This window comes from Siphateles boraxobius, unplaced genomic scaffold, assembly GCF_051911475.1.
Source record: "Siphateles boraxobius isolate OS27281-9 unplaced genomic scaffold, OSU_SipBor_1 5, whole genome shotgun sequence".
Classification (NCBI taxonomy): Eukaryota; Metazoa; Chordata; class Actinopteri; order Cypriniformes; family Leuciscidae; genus Siphateles; species Siphateles boraxobius.
Genome location: NW_027509141.1, coordinates 30,251,361 through 30,265,927, shown reverse-complemented (window position 1 = coordinate 30,265,927; position 14,567 = coordinate 30,251,361). Strand labels below are relative to the sequence as shown.

Here is a 14,567-nt window from a genome sequence, read left to right as displayed (position 1 = left end):
CGCAATGTCAGTGTGAGTTTTGTAATCGCATGGCCTGATAAACAGGGCCTTTCAGGATTTGAGGCACGCTGGCTTTGATCTCAGCTTAAGTTGTCTCCAGATGTTTAAAGACTAAAAGAAGGGAAGATTTAAAAAAGTTCATTCAAATGACTTTTGAAGCCACAGACCAAGGAGAATATGGACTTTTTACAACATGCTAGTGTCCAGAGATGTATTTGAAATGTCTTTCACATTCACAAGTTTTTTTAATGAGCGGAGATTAATTCAATCAACAACAACAAAAAAATAATCTCAAAACATTTTGCTGAGCAAAGTGTTAAAGATTATTAAAAAGCACAATTTAAATTTTAAAGTCAACATAATTCTTTTGTTATTTGGCATTTTTTTATTATGGGTAATGAAAACTTCTCTCTACTTGACTGGGTGATAAAAGAATATGAATAAGGAACAGGAGAGGAAAATTATTCAAAATAAGACCATGGACATGAATTATTGAAATTAGCTAAATTCAGAATTTATGTTGACTTTAAAAACTGTGCTTTGTAAAAAAAAAAAAAAAAAAAGTACACATTGGCTGTTTTTTCTCCATTTTATTTCCAAAGCAATAAATCAAAGTTAATTTGAACCACAATACATGTTTTCCAACACAAATAACTCTCCTGATCCATAGAGTACGTTAAACCATGGATAAAAACTTCAACTAATGTCAGAATTAACTGTGCGAAAAAGGGAAAACAATTTCTGTAAACAGCACGGTAAACAATTTTTTATATTTACCAAGTTTAGGTTGGTGCAAAATATCGACATCTTTAGCCGTTTTCATGTAATACTCATAATGTGAATTGCTTCACATTTCACCAAGTATTCTACAGCACGACCTCAGTTAATACTTACGCCAATTTTAATGATGATAAACATACAATGCGACATTCTGCCAGCAATATAGGAAATATCATCACTTAAAAAGTGTCAGTGGAGACGATCTTTGCACTTGATGCATGTGCATGGGTATGCGTTTAGTGAGTGTATACTTGGTTTTTTGAAACGTCAGACCACGAGTTCATAAGAAGGGCTAATGCAACCCTACCCCCATCATGAACATGTAACATACAAGGTCCTAAACACCACCATGTTAAAACTACTGCATTATGTGGGAGCTAGTGCAATTCAGACAGGTCTGGGATCAGTCGCAGCAGGCACGTAGCTACACATAGAGACACAAAGGAGTGGAGGGGCAGATCCTTTAAGGCCATTTCTCAAATGACACCCAAAGTGAACAGCATGGCGAAGTCCATTTTCTTCTTGAGCACTGCGATTTAAACTAGCCCCTCCATCGTGTGTCTAGTAAGGGTGACGGGCGAGTGAAGAGGGGGGCAAAAAGGAGGCGGGAAGTAGGGCTCGGTGGGGTAGTTCCGCCTCTTCATGCGTTTTGTTCTAAGCAGTCTGAGGGCAAAGGTCAGGACTGTTTTAGCCGTTTCCTTGGCAGACCAAAAGGGGTGCACTGGGCTGATGCGAGAGCGCGGAACGCCTCGGCCACTAAATGAGGATGGGACTGAATCATCGCTTTCCAACCTGCAGTCTCCATTATGTCTGCAGCATGACTGCGAAAGAGCAAAAACAAAAACATTTATCATACACTGATGAAATGAGTAAAAATAATCTGGGATTTTTATTAATTCAGTGAAATCATGCTTATTAAAAGGAATGTTCTGGGTTCAAAACAAGTTAAGCTCTATCCACAGCATCTGTGGAATGTGCACATCTACAGTACAGTAATGGTGCAAAATGATCAGAAGAATATGAATACAATTAAAAACAATATATATTTACTTCATATAAAGTTTGAGGTCATTTAAGGAAATGAATACGTTTTTTTTTTTGCAAGGATGCATTAAATCAATAAAAAGTGACGGCAAAGAGACTTGTTTCAGAAGATTTATCTTTTTATATTAATTTGTTCCTTTAACTTTCTATTCATCACAGAATCCTGAATTTTTTAACAGATTTAAAAAAAATCATATTAAAATGATTTCTAAAGGATCATGTGACGCTGAATACTTGAGTAATGATGCTTGAAATTCAGATTTGCATCACAGGAATAAATTATATTTTAAAACATTAAAATACAAAACAAGTTATTTTAAAATTGTTTTAATGTATTTTTTATCAAAAGAAATGACACAAGAGCCTTCTTTCAAAAACATTAAAAATCTTACTGACACCAATCTTTTGAACAGTTGTGTCAAATAAATAAATGCATACCTGAAAATAAAATGTTTTTCATTTAAATATATATTTTTCTGGGGGGAAATGCTGTATTCACTGTAATAGGCTTACTGCTTTAGTTTTTATTATTTAAACTGTAATGTTGTCTGAGTGGTGAGATTACCGTTACAAGCGGTTGAACGTCTGGTTATGGGTTACCAAAGTTATTCCTGTGGGTATTTTGCATGGTAATAAAAAAAGTATGCCACATATGCTGTTGGTAGCGCTTAAATATCACTGAACCCAGATTATTCCTTTCAAAAGTACAATACAATAAGAGTTGTCATGAGTTTTTGTGCAAGGTAACTCAAGAAAGAGGCTGTGAATCATTTGGTTTTTACAGGTATCTTAGTCACATAATTACTGCGCAAACTGGAGCTTCCTGCTATGTACAGAGGTGTTGGGTGCTTTATATTTCTAAAGGAGTCTGGGAGATGGTAACGTGTTGGCACACATACTTGCTATTCCAGTTCTTCCCATCTTTACAGCCCAGCTGTCTAAGAACACTGCATCTAAAGAAAAAGCACAGAGCAGAATTCACACAGAGCTCCCAGAATGCACTGCAGCTACGGCTGTCACCATTAAGAAAAAAAAAAAAAAGGATTTAGCAGGTGATTTACTGTCATACAAATAATTGCAGTTAATATAGGCCTAGTTGTCAGCTTTGCTTTTAATCAGTCATTCATTCAAAGTGAAACTGGGACCACACAATAACATGTATGATTTCTCTGAAGGCTTCTTTGAAGGAAGATATTAATCTTAATAAGCAAAAAAATATTTTTGAAGGAATATAATAATAATATTTTTTTTATTGTTATTTATCATCATTCATTTTTTTTCAAATATTTAAAGTGTTAAATCATTTGGTCTTTTTTTAGATGGTCCACTGCCCTTCACACGTTTTTAAACCCTTCTGCTCTAAATTCTCCCATCATGCATCATTTTAAGATGGCCTAATTAAACTTGCGAGCCATTAAATTTGCAAATATTTGCGAAGTAAATACAGTAAAGTGTTCAGTAAACATGAATAGTGTAAACAATAATAAAGTGTACAAAAGGATTTTTTAAAGGTTAAATGATTATTACTACTTTGTACTTTTGATTATGGTTGTACTTGCCTATTAATGAAGTCTATGGCTTGTGCTTTCAGCTGCTCTGCGCTGTGCAGGTCAGCCAGAATGAGGATGTCGGCTACATTCTCTACAGACAGACTGTTACAGAGAGCCTCCTCACATAACACCTTTAATCTTTCCAAAGCATACTAAAGAGAAAGAGAAACAGACAGCAGGTAGCAGATAGCATGAACACAAAACAAAAGTGCCTGTCCTTCAGAGCAGAAAGCACCTTACCTTGTCTGCAGCAGCTAACAGGTTGTCAGCCATTTTCTCCAGGTTAGGAGCTTTACCAGTGTAAATAAATACCATCATTTCCCTAAATACATCCGGTTCCACATCACTGATGTCCACGCGGTTCTGCAATAGGGTTGAAAGAAAAAAAAGAGACTAATTTACTAAAGACTATTTTACTTCATTCACTAATGAACAAAATATCTGGTTTAGAATTACAAAGAATCTACACATGCAATAAATTAATCTTTTTTTATGCATAATGTCTTAATTTATTTAAATATGTTAAACTAATTTTTTTAATCTAAAATAATAGTTTAAAATTCTATGAAATATTATATACAGTTGTAATCAAATTATTTAACCCAAACTTTTGTACTTTAAACAAAAGAAATTGAAATAATTCAACAACAAATATTTCAAGCGGTTTCCCCAAATTGAACTGAAAGTGCAACTTTTATTGACTTTAACCGCCTTCTCCAACTTGTCCTGTTGGAACGTCCAATGACGCCCGAGCTTCAGCTTCCTCACTGATGGGATGACGTTTTCTCCAAGGATTTCCTGATACTTAAATGAATCCATCTTGCCTTCCACACGCTGCAGGATGCAGTGCCAGAGGATGCAAAGCAGCCCCAGAGCATCACCGAGCAGCCGCCACCATGCTTAACTGTAGACCGTGTTCATTTCTAAATATGCTTCATTCTACTTCCTCCAGACATACCGCTGATCCATAGGACCTAAAAGTTTTTGTTTCATCGCTCTACAGAACGGAATTCCAAAATTTCCGTGGCTTACTTATGATTTTGAGCACATTTCTTTTGCTTTTGGGTCAGTAGTGGTGTACGTCTTAGAGTTCTGGCATGGAAACCGCATGCGTTTAGTACACGCCATACTGTGCAAGCTGAAACCTCACTGCCTGTTGCCACCAAGTCTTGCTGCAGGTCTTTTGCAGTCAGTTTTTCTGAACCTGCCTTCTCAGAAATAGCTTACTTTTGATAGCTTACTTTTTCTGCCCCATCCAGGTAGTGTAACCACTGTTTCTTTAACTTTGAACTTGATATGAAGGGTTCCCAAACATTTTACATTTAAAAAAATCCCCTACTTTTCCAGACCTCCTTCCAAAAGATTTTTCAGACCATATTTAAACATATATTAAACATTGAAGAACATGTTAAGTAAAAATACAATGAATATGCAATATAGAGAATAAATTTAGCAATTATTTTTCTAGCTGACTAACAAGTTTATGGTCATACTTTTCTGGGGTAAATGTAACATTACATGACATATTATTTACAACAGGGGTGCCCATCCTGTTTCTGGAGATCTACCTACCTGCAGAGTTCAGATCCAACCCTGATCCAATACCTGTGTGTAATTATAAAGTGCTCCTGAAGATTTTAATTAGTTTGATTAGGATTGGAGCTGAAATTGCAGGAAGGTAGATCTCCAGAAACAGGATTCGGCACCGCTGGTTCACAAGCTGTTTTACTGAGGTCTTTCTGCAGTTGAAACACTAATTTTGTGATTAGATGAGACACAATACAGACTTCAGTAAGTTGTACTTTATCTTTTAACATTCCTTCTAATGTTCATTCATGTTTTTACGTGCTGTAACTAGTCGTAAAGCGAAAGAGATGATCAGATGCTGCAACATCGCTTGAACTGAGGCGCTACAGCGATCGGTCACGCCACATTAAAGAGCGCCAAAACGGTATTTATAGTTTGAATTTCATGATAAAATGAGCGAAATTTGAAAGCTGAGAATTGTTTCACATAAAAAGTAACAAAACTCAAAGCTTTTTGCGATTTATTGGATGGGAGGTGCTACAAATTTTTGTTTATTCATCAACTGAAAACAGCATAGACTAAAAGGTTGATTTTGGGGATTTAAGAATTGATATTCTTAATTAAAGAAATTTATATTTTTGACCCAGTCTGTGTATTACATTTCTTTTTTTTAGAAATTCTTAATTGTAGAAAACTGAATAGGGGCCAATAGTCAAAAAATATATTTTTTTTTCCACACTCTTGATTTATTTTTTTATATACTTTTCCAGACCTGTAAATTACACAAAACAAATTATTTTTCCATTTAGAGTAGGAACCTTGGATATATTCTCTTAACTTTTTGGACCATTCTTTTGACTTAGACATACTTCTAACATGCAGTCAAACGTTACACTCAACAAACCTAGCCACTTCAGATATTTCATGTGTTCTAGCTCAAGCACACCTGGAAGTGATGAAGCCCTTGATTAGTTGCATCAGGTGTGCTTGAGACAACAACTCTTTTACAGATTTGTGCTGTTGTGAGTGATTCTCTTCAGGGGGATGATTCATTTTGAGACTGCGGAAGGCATTAAAAGTTTCATGCTCTATTGAACTTGGGGAAACCACTTGAAACATTTGTTGTGTTGAGCCAATAAACCTGATTTGCAATGGGGGTTGAATAATTTTGATTACAACTGTATAAATAAATTATGACAACTATTATTATAAAATGTGGTAAAAATGGTAATTCTAAAGAATAGAGATTAGGTGCATCCAAATTTATGACAGGTAGTGAGCATCTTTTCACTTACTTTTTTACTCTCCTCCATTTTGTGTTCAAACATGGCATTGAACACTGGCGACCTCGCTGTCAAAGGAAACATGAATCATCAGTTTTAAGTGAATCATATGTGGGTTAAGTACTGCCAAATTCATCATGTGCCTCTATCATTTCACTGAACATTCTCTTTTGTCCGTGCAGCTTGTCTTTTTAGCAAGGCAAAATCTGGGTCTACCCCAAACGTCTGTCAATGCTGTGTTTGGATGGCTAAGCTCACCTGCCAGTATGGATTTGTGCGCTTTGAACTCTTGCCCTCCTACGAACAAGCTGCAGTCTGTGAACCTAGAGCCTTCCCACAGGTTACCCAGGTCATCGGAAAGCTGACACTCCGGAACCTTCAGCATGTTTGTGTTTGACTGGCCAGAGATGTTTACAGAGTCCTGGACCACACTCACCTAAACAAATGAATCATTGGTTTGTAGCAAGGACATTATTACACCAAAGCATTTAGTATACATGAAACGGTACATGTTACGTTACCTCACAGAACAGAGTGAGCTTGTCATCAGGAAGAAGTCCGTTAGCTTCATCCAGCAAGAAATCTCTCCTGATGAACTTCTTGAAGCCCCAGTCCTTTCCCTGGACGAAGCGGTAGGCTCTTTGGCTTTCTGAAGTGTGAGGAGAAAACAGAAGTACAAATACAAATAAAACATTTAGTTACTCCACATAACCAAACTCAATCCTCTGAGCATCCAGAAAACTCTTACCCATGGCTTTAGTTTCTTCTCTTTTGGCGTTTAGTAAAGAAAACTTGAACTTTGCTCTCACTTCACTTTTCGGGCAACTGACAAGCAATAAGTACAGAGAGAGATAATCTTTACTCTCATCATCAAGACCCTTTGGGTTCACTCGCAAACACCTACAGAAAAAAATAGAAAAAGTGTGTTAATTTTTTTTTATACACATGTAAAAACCAATTCAATAGCATGGACAACATTGCTTCTGAACAACCACCTATTTTCACATAATTCTGTAATTTGTCAACCAAGGAGGCATTTACACGACGGCATTTCAAAAAAAAAAAAAAAAAAGTATGCGTTTGGCCGTTCGTTTACAAGACAACAGCATTTTGGGACTCTTGAAAATGGGTTTCAAAGTTCAAGTTTTTGAAAGCGATACCGTTATTGTCTCCGTGTAAACTAAAAAAATGCAAATTTGTAAAAACGGTGGCGTCATGTGCATGCACATAATGTGTTCAGTCTATAATCACATCATTTTTCTTTACAAAGTGACATCGGCAAATACTGGCCTGGCAGCAGAATACAGCGTTTTTAATCGTTTTCGCGGATCCGTGACAACGTTGTCGTCTGTACGCAAAAATGAAAAACGTTTAGGTTTTTAGCACGTTGTTGTGTAAAGGAAGGTAGAGGGACATAGAAGCAGCCGCACTGCAAGACTGTGCTTCAAAATGTCTGATATTGTCAGAACTTCATCAGAGACTGGGATTCATCATAAAAGCAATTAATCAACTGTTGGTGACAAAATAAATCTTTTGCGATCCCCAAAATTTGTCCCAGCTGGCTCAGGGTAAACACAACCCAACTCAAAACAAGCCATAGTGGTTTCACAGACAATGATATTTGGAAAGAGAGAAGAATTAAGAAGCAACTTGAGAGTAGGGCTGCACAATTAATCGAATTTCTAATTGCGATTACGATTACGGATGCCACGACTACGTAATCGTTCAAAGCCGCGATTACAAAAGAAAAAACACTCTGCCTGTGTGTGTTTAGAGCATAATTATGTTATGAGAGGCGAATCACGACTACTTCAGAAAACCCAGCACAATATGACATACCAGGCAGTGATGTAAGTGCACGCTGAAATAAAAAGTCTTTCACCTCAGAAAAACGGACTTTACTGTCCTGTCAGCCGTTATACTGTGCTCGTAGCGCGCACTCTTCAATTGCACGCGCAAATGCTGCGGCGTGCGCTGTGTATCGCTTCACTGTATAGACCTTATGTAGCCCCGCCCCTTTTCAGCGCTGCGCTCATTGTCTTTTGCCTTCCGGTCTGTATTTTCACAGTGATCTTGCCTATTTATAAATGAACGGCTCATTTTAAAATCTTCCCGGTATACTGACATTTGTTAAGACATCTGCTTTAAACATTACAATCCTCATGATCACTTTTGTTAACTTTACATCAAGTAAATCCATTTCAAAAGCTAATTACTCCTGGACAGCAATCCCATAGAGATATACAGAGGGACCGCAAAAACGGAAGTTCAAAGACAATATTCCAAAGATGGCGGCGCCCTCGTTTCTCTGGCGGATAAGGTCTATAATGTGCAAAACAAACTACGAGGCTCGTAGTATGAGCATGCAACGTCGTTACAATGTAAATTAGTAAGTCACGAAATAAAAGTAAAATACAAATAAATCACGTGTTAGCTGAGAAGGATGTGCATGCAGGTATGATTTTAATTCTATTCACCAGGAGCTGTTTCATTAACAGTTCTTGTTAGTATTGTGTATTTACCTACCATGGTAAGTGTCGTTTCCATAACCCCAAAATGCCACTTTATTTTCAGTTTGTGTTATTTTTTATATTTTTAAATGACTGTGGTGGCTCATATCAACATTGTATTAACAAAAACTAGTTTGGGAGTGCTATTTAATTGCTTTAGCATAGTCCTAATGTTTTTCTAGTCTTTACTATGAGTCATTCTTACAATTTATGTGTATGTTAAGTAAAGGGGGACAGTACTTGTGTGTGTTAACAATTTTTGTGTAAACATGTATTATAATATGCCTATATACAGGTCCTTCGAAAAAAATTTGCATATTGTGATAAAGTTCATTATTTTCCATAATGTAATGATAAAAATTAAACTTTCATATATTTTAGATTCATTGCACACAAACTGAAATATTTCAGGTCTTTTATTGTTTTAATTCTGATGATTTTGGCATACAGCTCATAAAAACCCAAAATTCCTGTCTCAAAAAATTAGCATATCATGAAAAGGGTCTCTAAACCAGCTATTAACCTAATCATCTGAATCAACTAATTAACTCTAAACACCTGCAAAAGATTCCTGAGGCTTTTAAAAACTCCCAGTTTCATTACTCAAAACCGCAATCATGGGTAAGACTGCCGACCTGACTGCTGTCCAGAAGGCCATCATTGACACCCTCAAGCAAGAGGGTAAGACACAGAAAGAAATTTCTGAACAAATAGGCTGGGTGCTGGGAACAGCAATGTAAATTGTGATAATCGTAATTAATAATCGCAATTACAATTTCAAGGGAATAATCGGCAATTATGATTTTTGTCATAATCGTGCAGCTTTACTTGAGAGCTGTCGACAACATTCAGAACACAATGAATCATACCATTTCATCTTATCGTTAGGGCCTGAGGAGAAGGTCGAGCTCCTCACAACTTCTCCCATCTCCTCCCGACAGAAGCTGAAGTTGTTAATCGTCCACATGTAAGAAAACTTCACGACTTTTACCTGTCGATTAAAATTAAAAACACAAAGGGACATTTAGGAGTCACGTTCTCAACTCAGAACGGTTCTCTTTCCATCCGCTCAGTCTCTCTCACCTGTGTATAACACCAGCTCTCCGCCACAGGTCCAGATGTCATTTCCCCTGGGGGAGGGGGTGTGGGAACCCGTGACATGGCCTGCTTTCACCCTTCCACGCCCCTGATTTAGCTCACTGCTCGGCCTACACACAAAATCAAGACAAAACTGCACAACTGTAGTCAAAACAAGTCAATATGATTTCCCAATACGAGAACTGGATACAATCACAAGGCAGCTCTCTCAAATGTCTATAAATAATCACAACTGAGGTACACTATTAGGTCAAAGTTTATATATAGGGCTTGCTAAAATAAAAAGCATTCAATCATAATTTACTTTGTATTCTACTAAGAAACTAGATTTTTTCATTTTCTGAAAAAGATGCTAGCCTATAAAAAAAACTCCCCACTACATTTACAATTATAAATTTGGCAGACGCTTTTATCCAAAGCACAACAGACCACAATGCTAAGGTGTTCAGAGTGATTTCTAGTGTTTCGAGGTGGTTGCTAGAGGGTTCTTGGATATGTGGCTTGTGGCTCTCAAACAATGCAAGTCTATTGGATTTTTTGACCATTTGATCATTTTTCAAGAAAAACTTAGACTTAGAAAAGTCACTACTCATCAAAAGTTTGCAGTCTGTATTTTATAGTTTTAAAAACTCTCTAATGTTCATCAAGGCTGCAATTATTTGATCAGAAATACAGTAAAAGCTAATGTTATTAAATAGGCCTATTACAATTTAAAATAAGTACTTTCTATTTTAATACATTTTAAAATACAATTTATTCCAGTGATGCAAAGCTGAATTTTCAGCGTCATTACTCCAGTCTTGAAAAAGAACCAATAGTAATAGAAATACTCAACCAACAGTAATGGCAAAAACTGAGTAATACAGGAGGTCATTGAGAATGTATAGTCAAATAATACCTTGTGTTCAGAGATCAGCAGGTTGTGGTTCCATGTCATCCCTGGGCTCAAGCTCAGAGACACAGCCGTCTGAGTGATTGGAAACAATGACTAGCAGTGCATACTGACCTCAGCCTCTAAACAAGCCATCCTAAAACACACAGATACAGAATTAACCTCACATGCATCCATGTCATGAAAATCAGCTAAATTGTATAGCATTTAACTTAAAATTAAAAACAAAAGGACACACAGCACTTCCAGAATACTCAGTACAAAATCAATCGGGAAAAAAATCAGTCGTTGCATAATCTTGATTCAAACAGAACTCTACATGTCCAATAGTTTGCAAAAATCGCAAATAAAGCAAGCTATGACTGCATTCTGAGGGTTAAACCAAAATGCAAAGCTAATATTTTTGTTAAAACTTTTAATTCTTCCATAAAAACATGTATTCTTTGTATTCATGTACATAAATGTATTGGCGGTGGGTATAGTGGCTGCTAGTTTTTAGTCCCCTAAGTAAAATCAGTGAATGTTGCCAGAATATGAACAGGTGTCAATAAAGATGGACGATTTCTGGCTTGTTTTTTCTTCACTAGTCATGGTGAACAGATTATGGCTGGCCTAACATCATCATGACAAAAAACAAAATTGAATATAACTAGTACACAAACAAGGTCAGCAAGGAACAGTATCACTAGTATGTATAATATCTTGAGGCTATAAACACTATGCATTTTAATATTTAGCAGGTATGATAAATAATCTATAAATATAGAGTTATTTATAGATTATTTACTGTGGTAATCAGTATTATGCTACAAATGCTGTCAACTGAGCTTAACTATTGGATGAAACGTATCAACATGCCAGCTGTACATGACAAATCAGAATTCACCATTCTCTACAATCAAGTCTTCATTGAACTCATCTACAAATCACAATCAACCTAATGAAAACGCAATTGCACACTCACCTCAGTAAGAATGCTGAATCTCACTTGTGGGAGTTTCGCGAGCCTTCCAGAGCGGAAAGCTTGGCAGATGAGGGCGGTTCAATGGGATGCCAATCTCAGCAAAGACTCAATGAACCCTGGCAGGAATAACTGGATTTTAACACCACATCTACACTGGCACTGTTCAGTCCCAATTGCATTGAAGCTCACAGACTACTGACATCATAACTCTGATATGGGCAGATTTGAGTCAGGTGAGCGAGATGATCTTGAACTAAAAAAAAAAAACGAGTTGTGCTTGGGAATGTTTTGTCAACAAGTGAAACGCGCAAACCCCATAAAATTCAGCAATAAATGCAAAGGGCATTATGATGTTTGATAACTGATGCAGAGAACAGGAACACACACAAGACAATTGTAAAACAGATGTAAAAAACATGAAATTAAAGACATACAGAAAATAAAGTTGAGGCAAGAACTTTCTGAAAAGTACTTATCAAAAACATTGCACTGCCCTTATGGTCAAAATAAATGACATATGGCTGAAAAAATGACAACAGACAAAATGGCAGTCCAATGAGATGCACATATCATACTGAATTTTTTTTTTTACACTAATATAACTGCTGATAGATTTTGAAACCTAATAACTTCAAACAAAAAGGAACAACTTCTGTTTATTAGCCGAAGAAAATTATCTAAAAATAGATTTTTTTTTTCTAGAAGCATGCTAGGCTATATAAAATTTACTTTATTTAAAAGTTTATAAAATAATATAATAACAATGAATATCTGAAAGAGATGTTTCTAGATTTAATAAAGTCGTTGGGCTGTCAATCGAAATCCCTGGAAATCGGCAAGTTCAAAAGAGTCGATTCTCAATTGTTAAAGGGTAAGTTCAGCCAAAAATGAAAATTCTGTCATTAATTACTCACTCGCATGTCATTCCAAACCCGTAAGACTTAGTGTCTTTGGAACACAAATGAAGATATTTTTAATGAAATCCGAGCGATTTCTGTCCCTCCATTAACAGTCTACGCAACTACCACTTTGAATTTGGTGCTTCAAAAAGTTGATATAGAGATCTTAAAACTTATCCATATGAATTGAGTGGTTTAGTCCAAATTGTCTGAAGAGACATTATCGCTTTATATGATGAACAGATTTAATTTAGGCTTTTTATTCACAAATAAATATTGATCAGCGAACATAAGCAGCTCAACCGAACCTGCTTGAAGCACGAGAACAAACCTCTTGCAGAATCTCAAACGTGCTGCGTAACACGAGAATGAATCTCATTGGTTCTCGCATGTCAAGCGAACATGCTCGAGCTTCCTTACCAGATCTGTTGTGTGCACTGATGAATGTTTATAAACCACACAATTCTTATGGATTTTTAATTCTTTTATGAGCTTTGTTTTTGTCTTTTTTTGTAAGCGTCAAAGTGGTAGTTGAGTAACGTTGACGTTAGCCGTCAATGGACGGACCGATATTGCTCAGATTTCATTAAAAATATCTTCGTTTTTTGTTACGAAGATGAACTAAAGTCTTATGTGTTTGGCACGACTCGAGGGTGAGTAACTTAAATGACAGAACTTTCATTTTTGGGTGAACTATTCCTTTAAAATGATTATTACGAATGAGTTGAGAACCGCTCGGAACGGTTGTGCATCGTGAACAAATCTTTCAAACAGGTTTTGTTAACCAAATCAACCAATTCACTGAAAAGATTCGACTCTAAATAACGAATCGTTCGTTCGCGAATCGGACATCGCTGTGTAATGCGCTACAAAATAAGCCCCATCCGCCCCAAGTTTTGTTATAAATCGATAACCCTGTTTCTTACGGCGTTCGAACAAGTTTGTAAATACATATGAGCGCCGAACACTTGACGTCTTTCTGTTATATCGGCTCGCTGTGCAACTGATGCGGAAAACGAAGGGAAAAAGAGTCAAGGAAACCAAGTTAGCCGACCACGGCTCGTCTCGTTTGGCCTACATTTCATGCACGGCCCAAACAAGAGACAGAACCATAACAAAGCCCAGTCAACAATGTTGATATAAGGCCGAAACCAAGAAATATCATTCTACTAAACCCCGCACGTATCTGATTTGTTTGTCCCAAAACAGCACATAATGGTGTAGATCGAGTAACGTTAAGCATCTGTCTTTGTGTCAGTGCGCAGAGCGGTGGTTAAACACAAGAAAAAAATAATTTTACAAACCTCTTAGACACTCCGCATCACAGACATAGAAACACGGTACGATATGTGACCTGAGTGAGTCGTAGAAAGAATTTTGTGCGAAACGAGTGAACTTTTGAGCCTTTCTCTACAGATAAGGGGTGTTTTTCTCTCCCTGTCTCTCATAGCGCTGCCTGCGCTTCAGCTCTGTGCAGGCGCACTGCGCATGCGCACATAACTTCCTCTCAAACCATCTGTTCTAATAACAAGCACAGTTAGTTAGCATCGTACACAAAATTCTAATGGCTACAACTGATAGAGTGATTATCGTGGTTGTTTTAATTAGCTTGGCTGCCATTACTTAGATAAAACATGCACCTACATTAGTACATTTTATGATGCACTGCGAAGTTACTCATAGCTGCATAGGAACTGCATAGGAATCTGGAAGTTTCCATGAAGTTGGGGCGAAAAATTGACAAGAAGATATAGATATTATAGAGTGAATCTATAATATATTTATAGGTACTTCATTAGGCTACATACATTATATGTGACATATCATTAAATATATAATATACACCATGTGGTAAGCCTGCATTTATGTGGCATTACAGTCTCTTTACCTAAACAAAATTATTGGGATTTCTATGACAAAATCAAGTTACTCTTTTAGGGATGTAGGCCTTGAATATATGAATGGGGAAAGGCATGACTTATCCAGTTCCCCCTTCACCACATAACCAAACGGACTGAAG

The 14,567-nt window shown here is 36.7% G+C and overlaps 1 protein-coding gene across 1 annotated transcript; it reads right to left on the bottom strand.

Moving 5' to 3' along the window:
* Nucleotides 1-575: 575 nt before the first annotated feature.
* Nucleotides 576-14,045, bottom strand: spoplb (speckle type BTB/POZ protein like b). The gene is made up of 13 exons (XM_077203783.1): nucleotides 13,852-14,045; nucleotides 11,649-11,764; nucleotides 10,691-10,820; nucleotides 9,778-9,902; nucleotides 9,564-9,685; nucleotides 6,933-7,084; nucleotides 6,706-6,833; nucleotides 6,443-6,620; nucleotides 6,197-6,252; nucleotides 3,615-3,737; nucleotides 3,384-3,526; nucleotides 2,724-2,777; nucleotides 576-1,601 (listed from the first exon to the last, which is right to left on the bottom strand). The coding sequence occupies exons 4-13, from the start codon at nucleotides 9,853-9,855 to the stop codon at nucleotides 1,457-1,459; spliced, it is 1,179 nt and encodes a 392-aa protein (XP_077059898.1). The 5' UTR covers nucleotides 9,856-9,902; nucleotides 10,691-10,820; nucleotides 11,649-11,764; nucleotides 13,852-14,045; the 3' UTR covers nucleotides 576-1,456.
* Nucleotides 14,046-14,567: the final 522 nt, after the last annotated feature.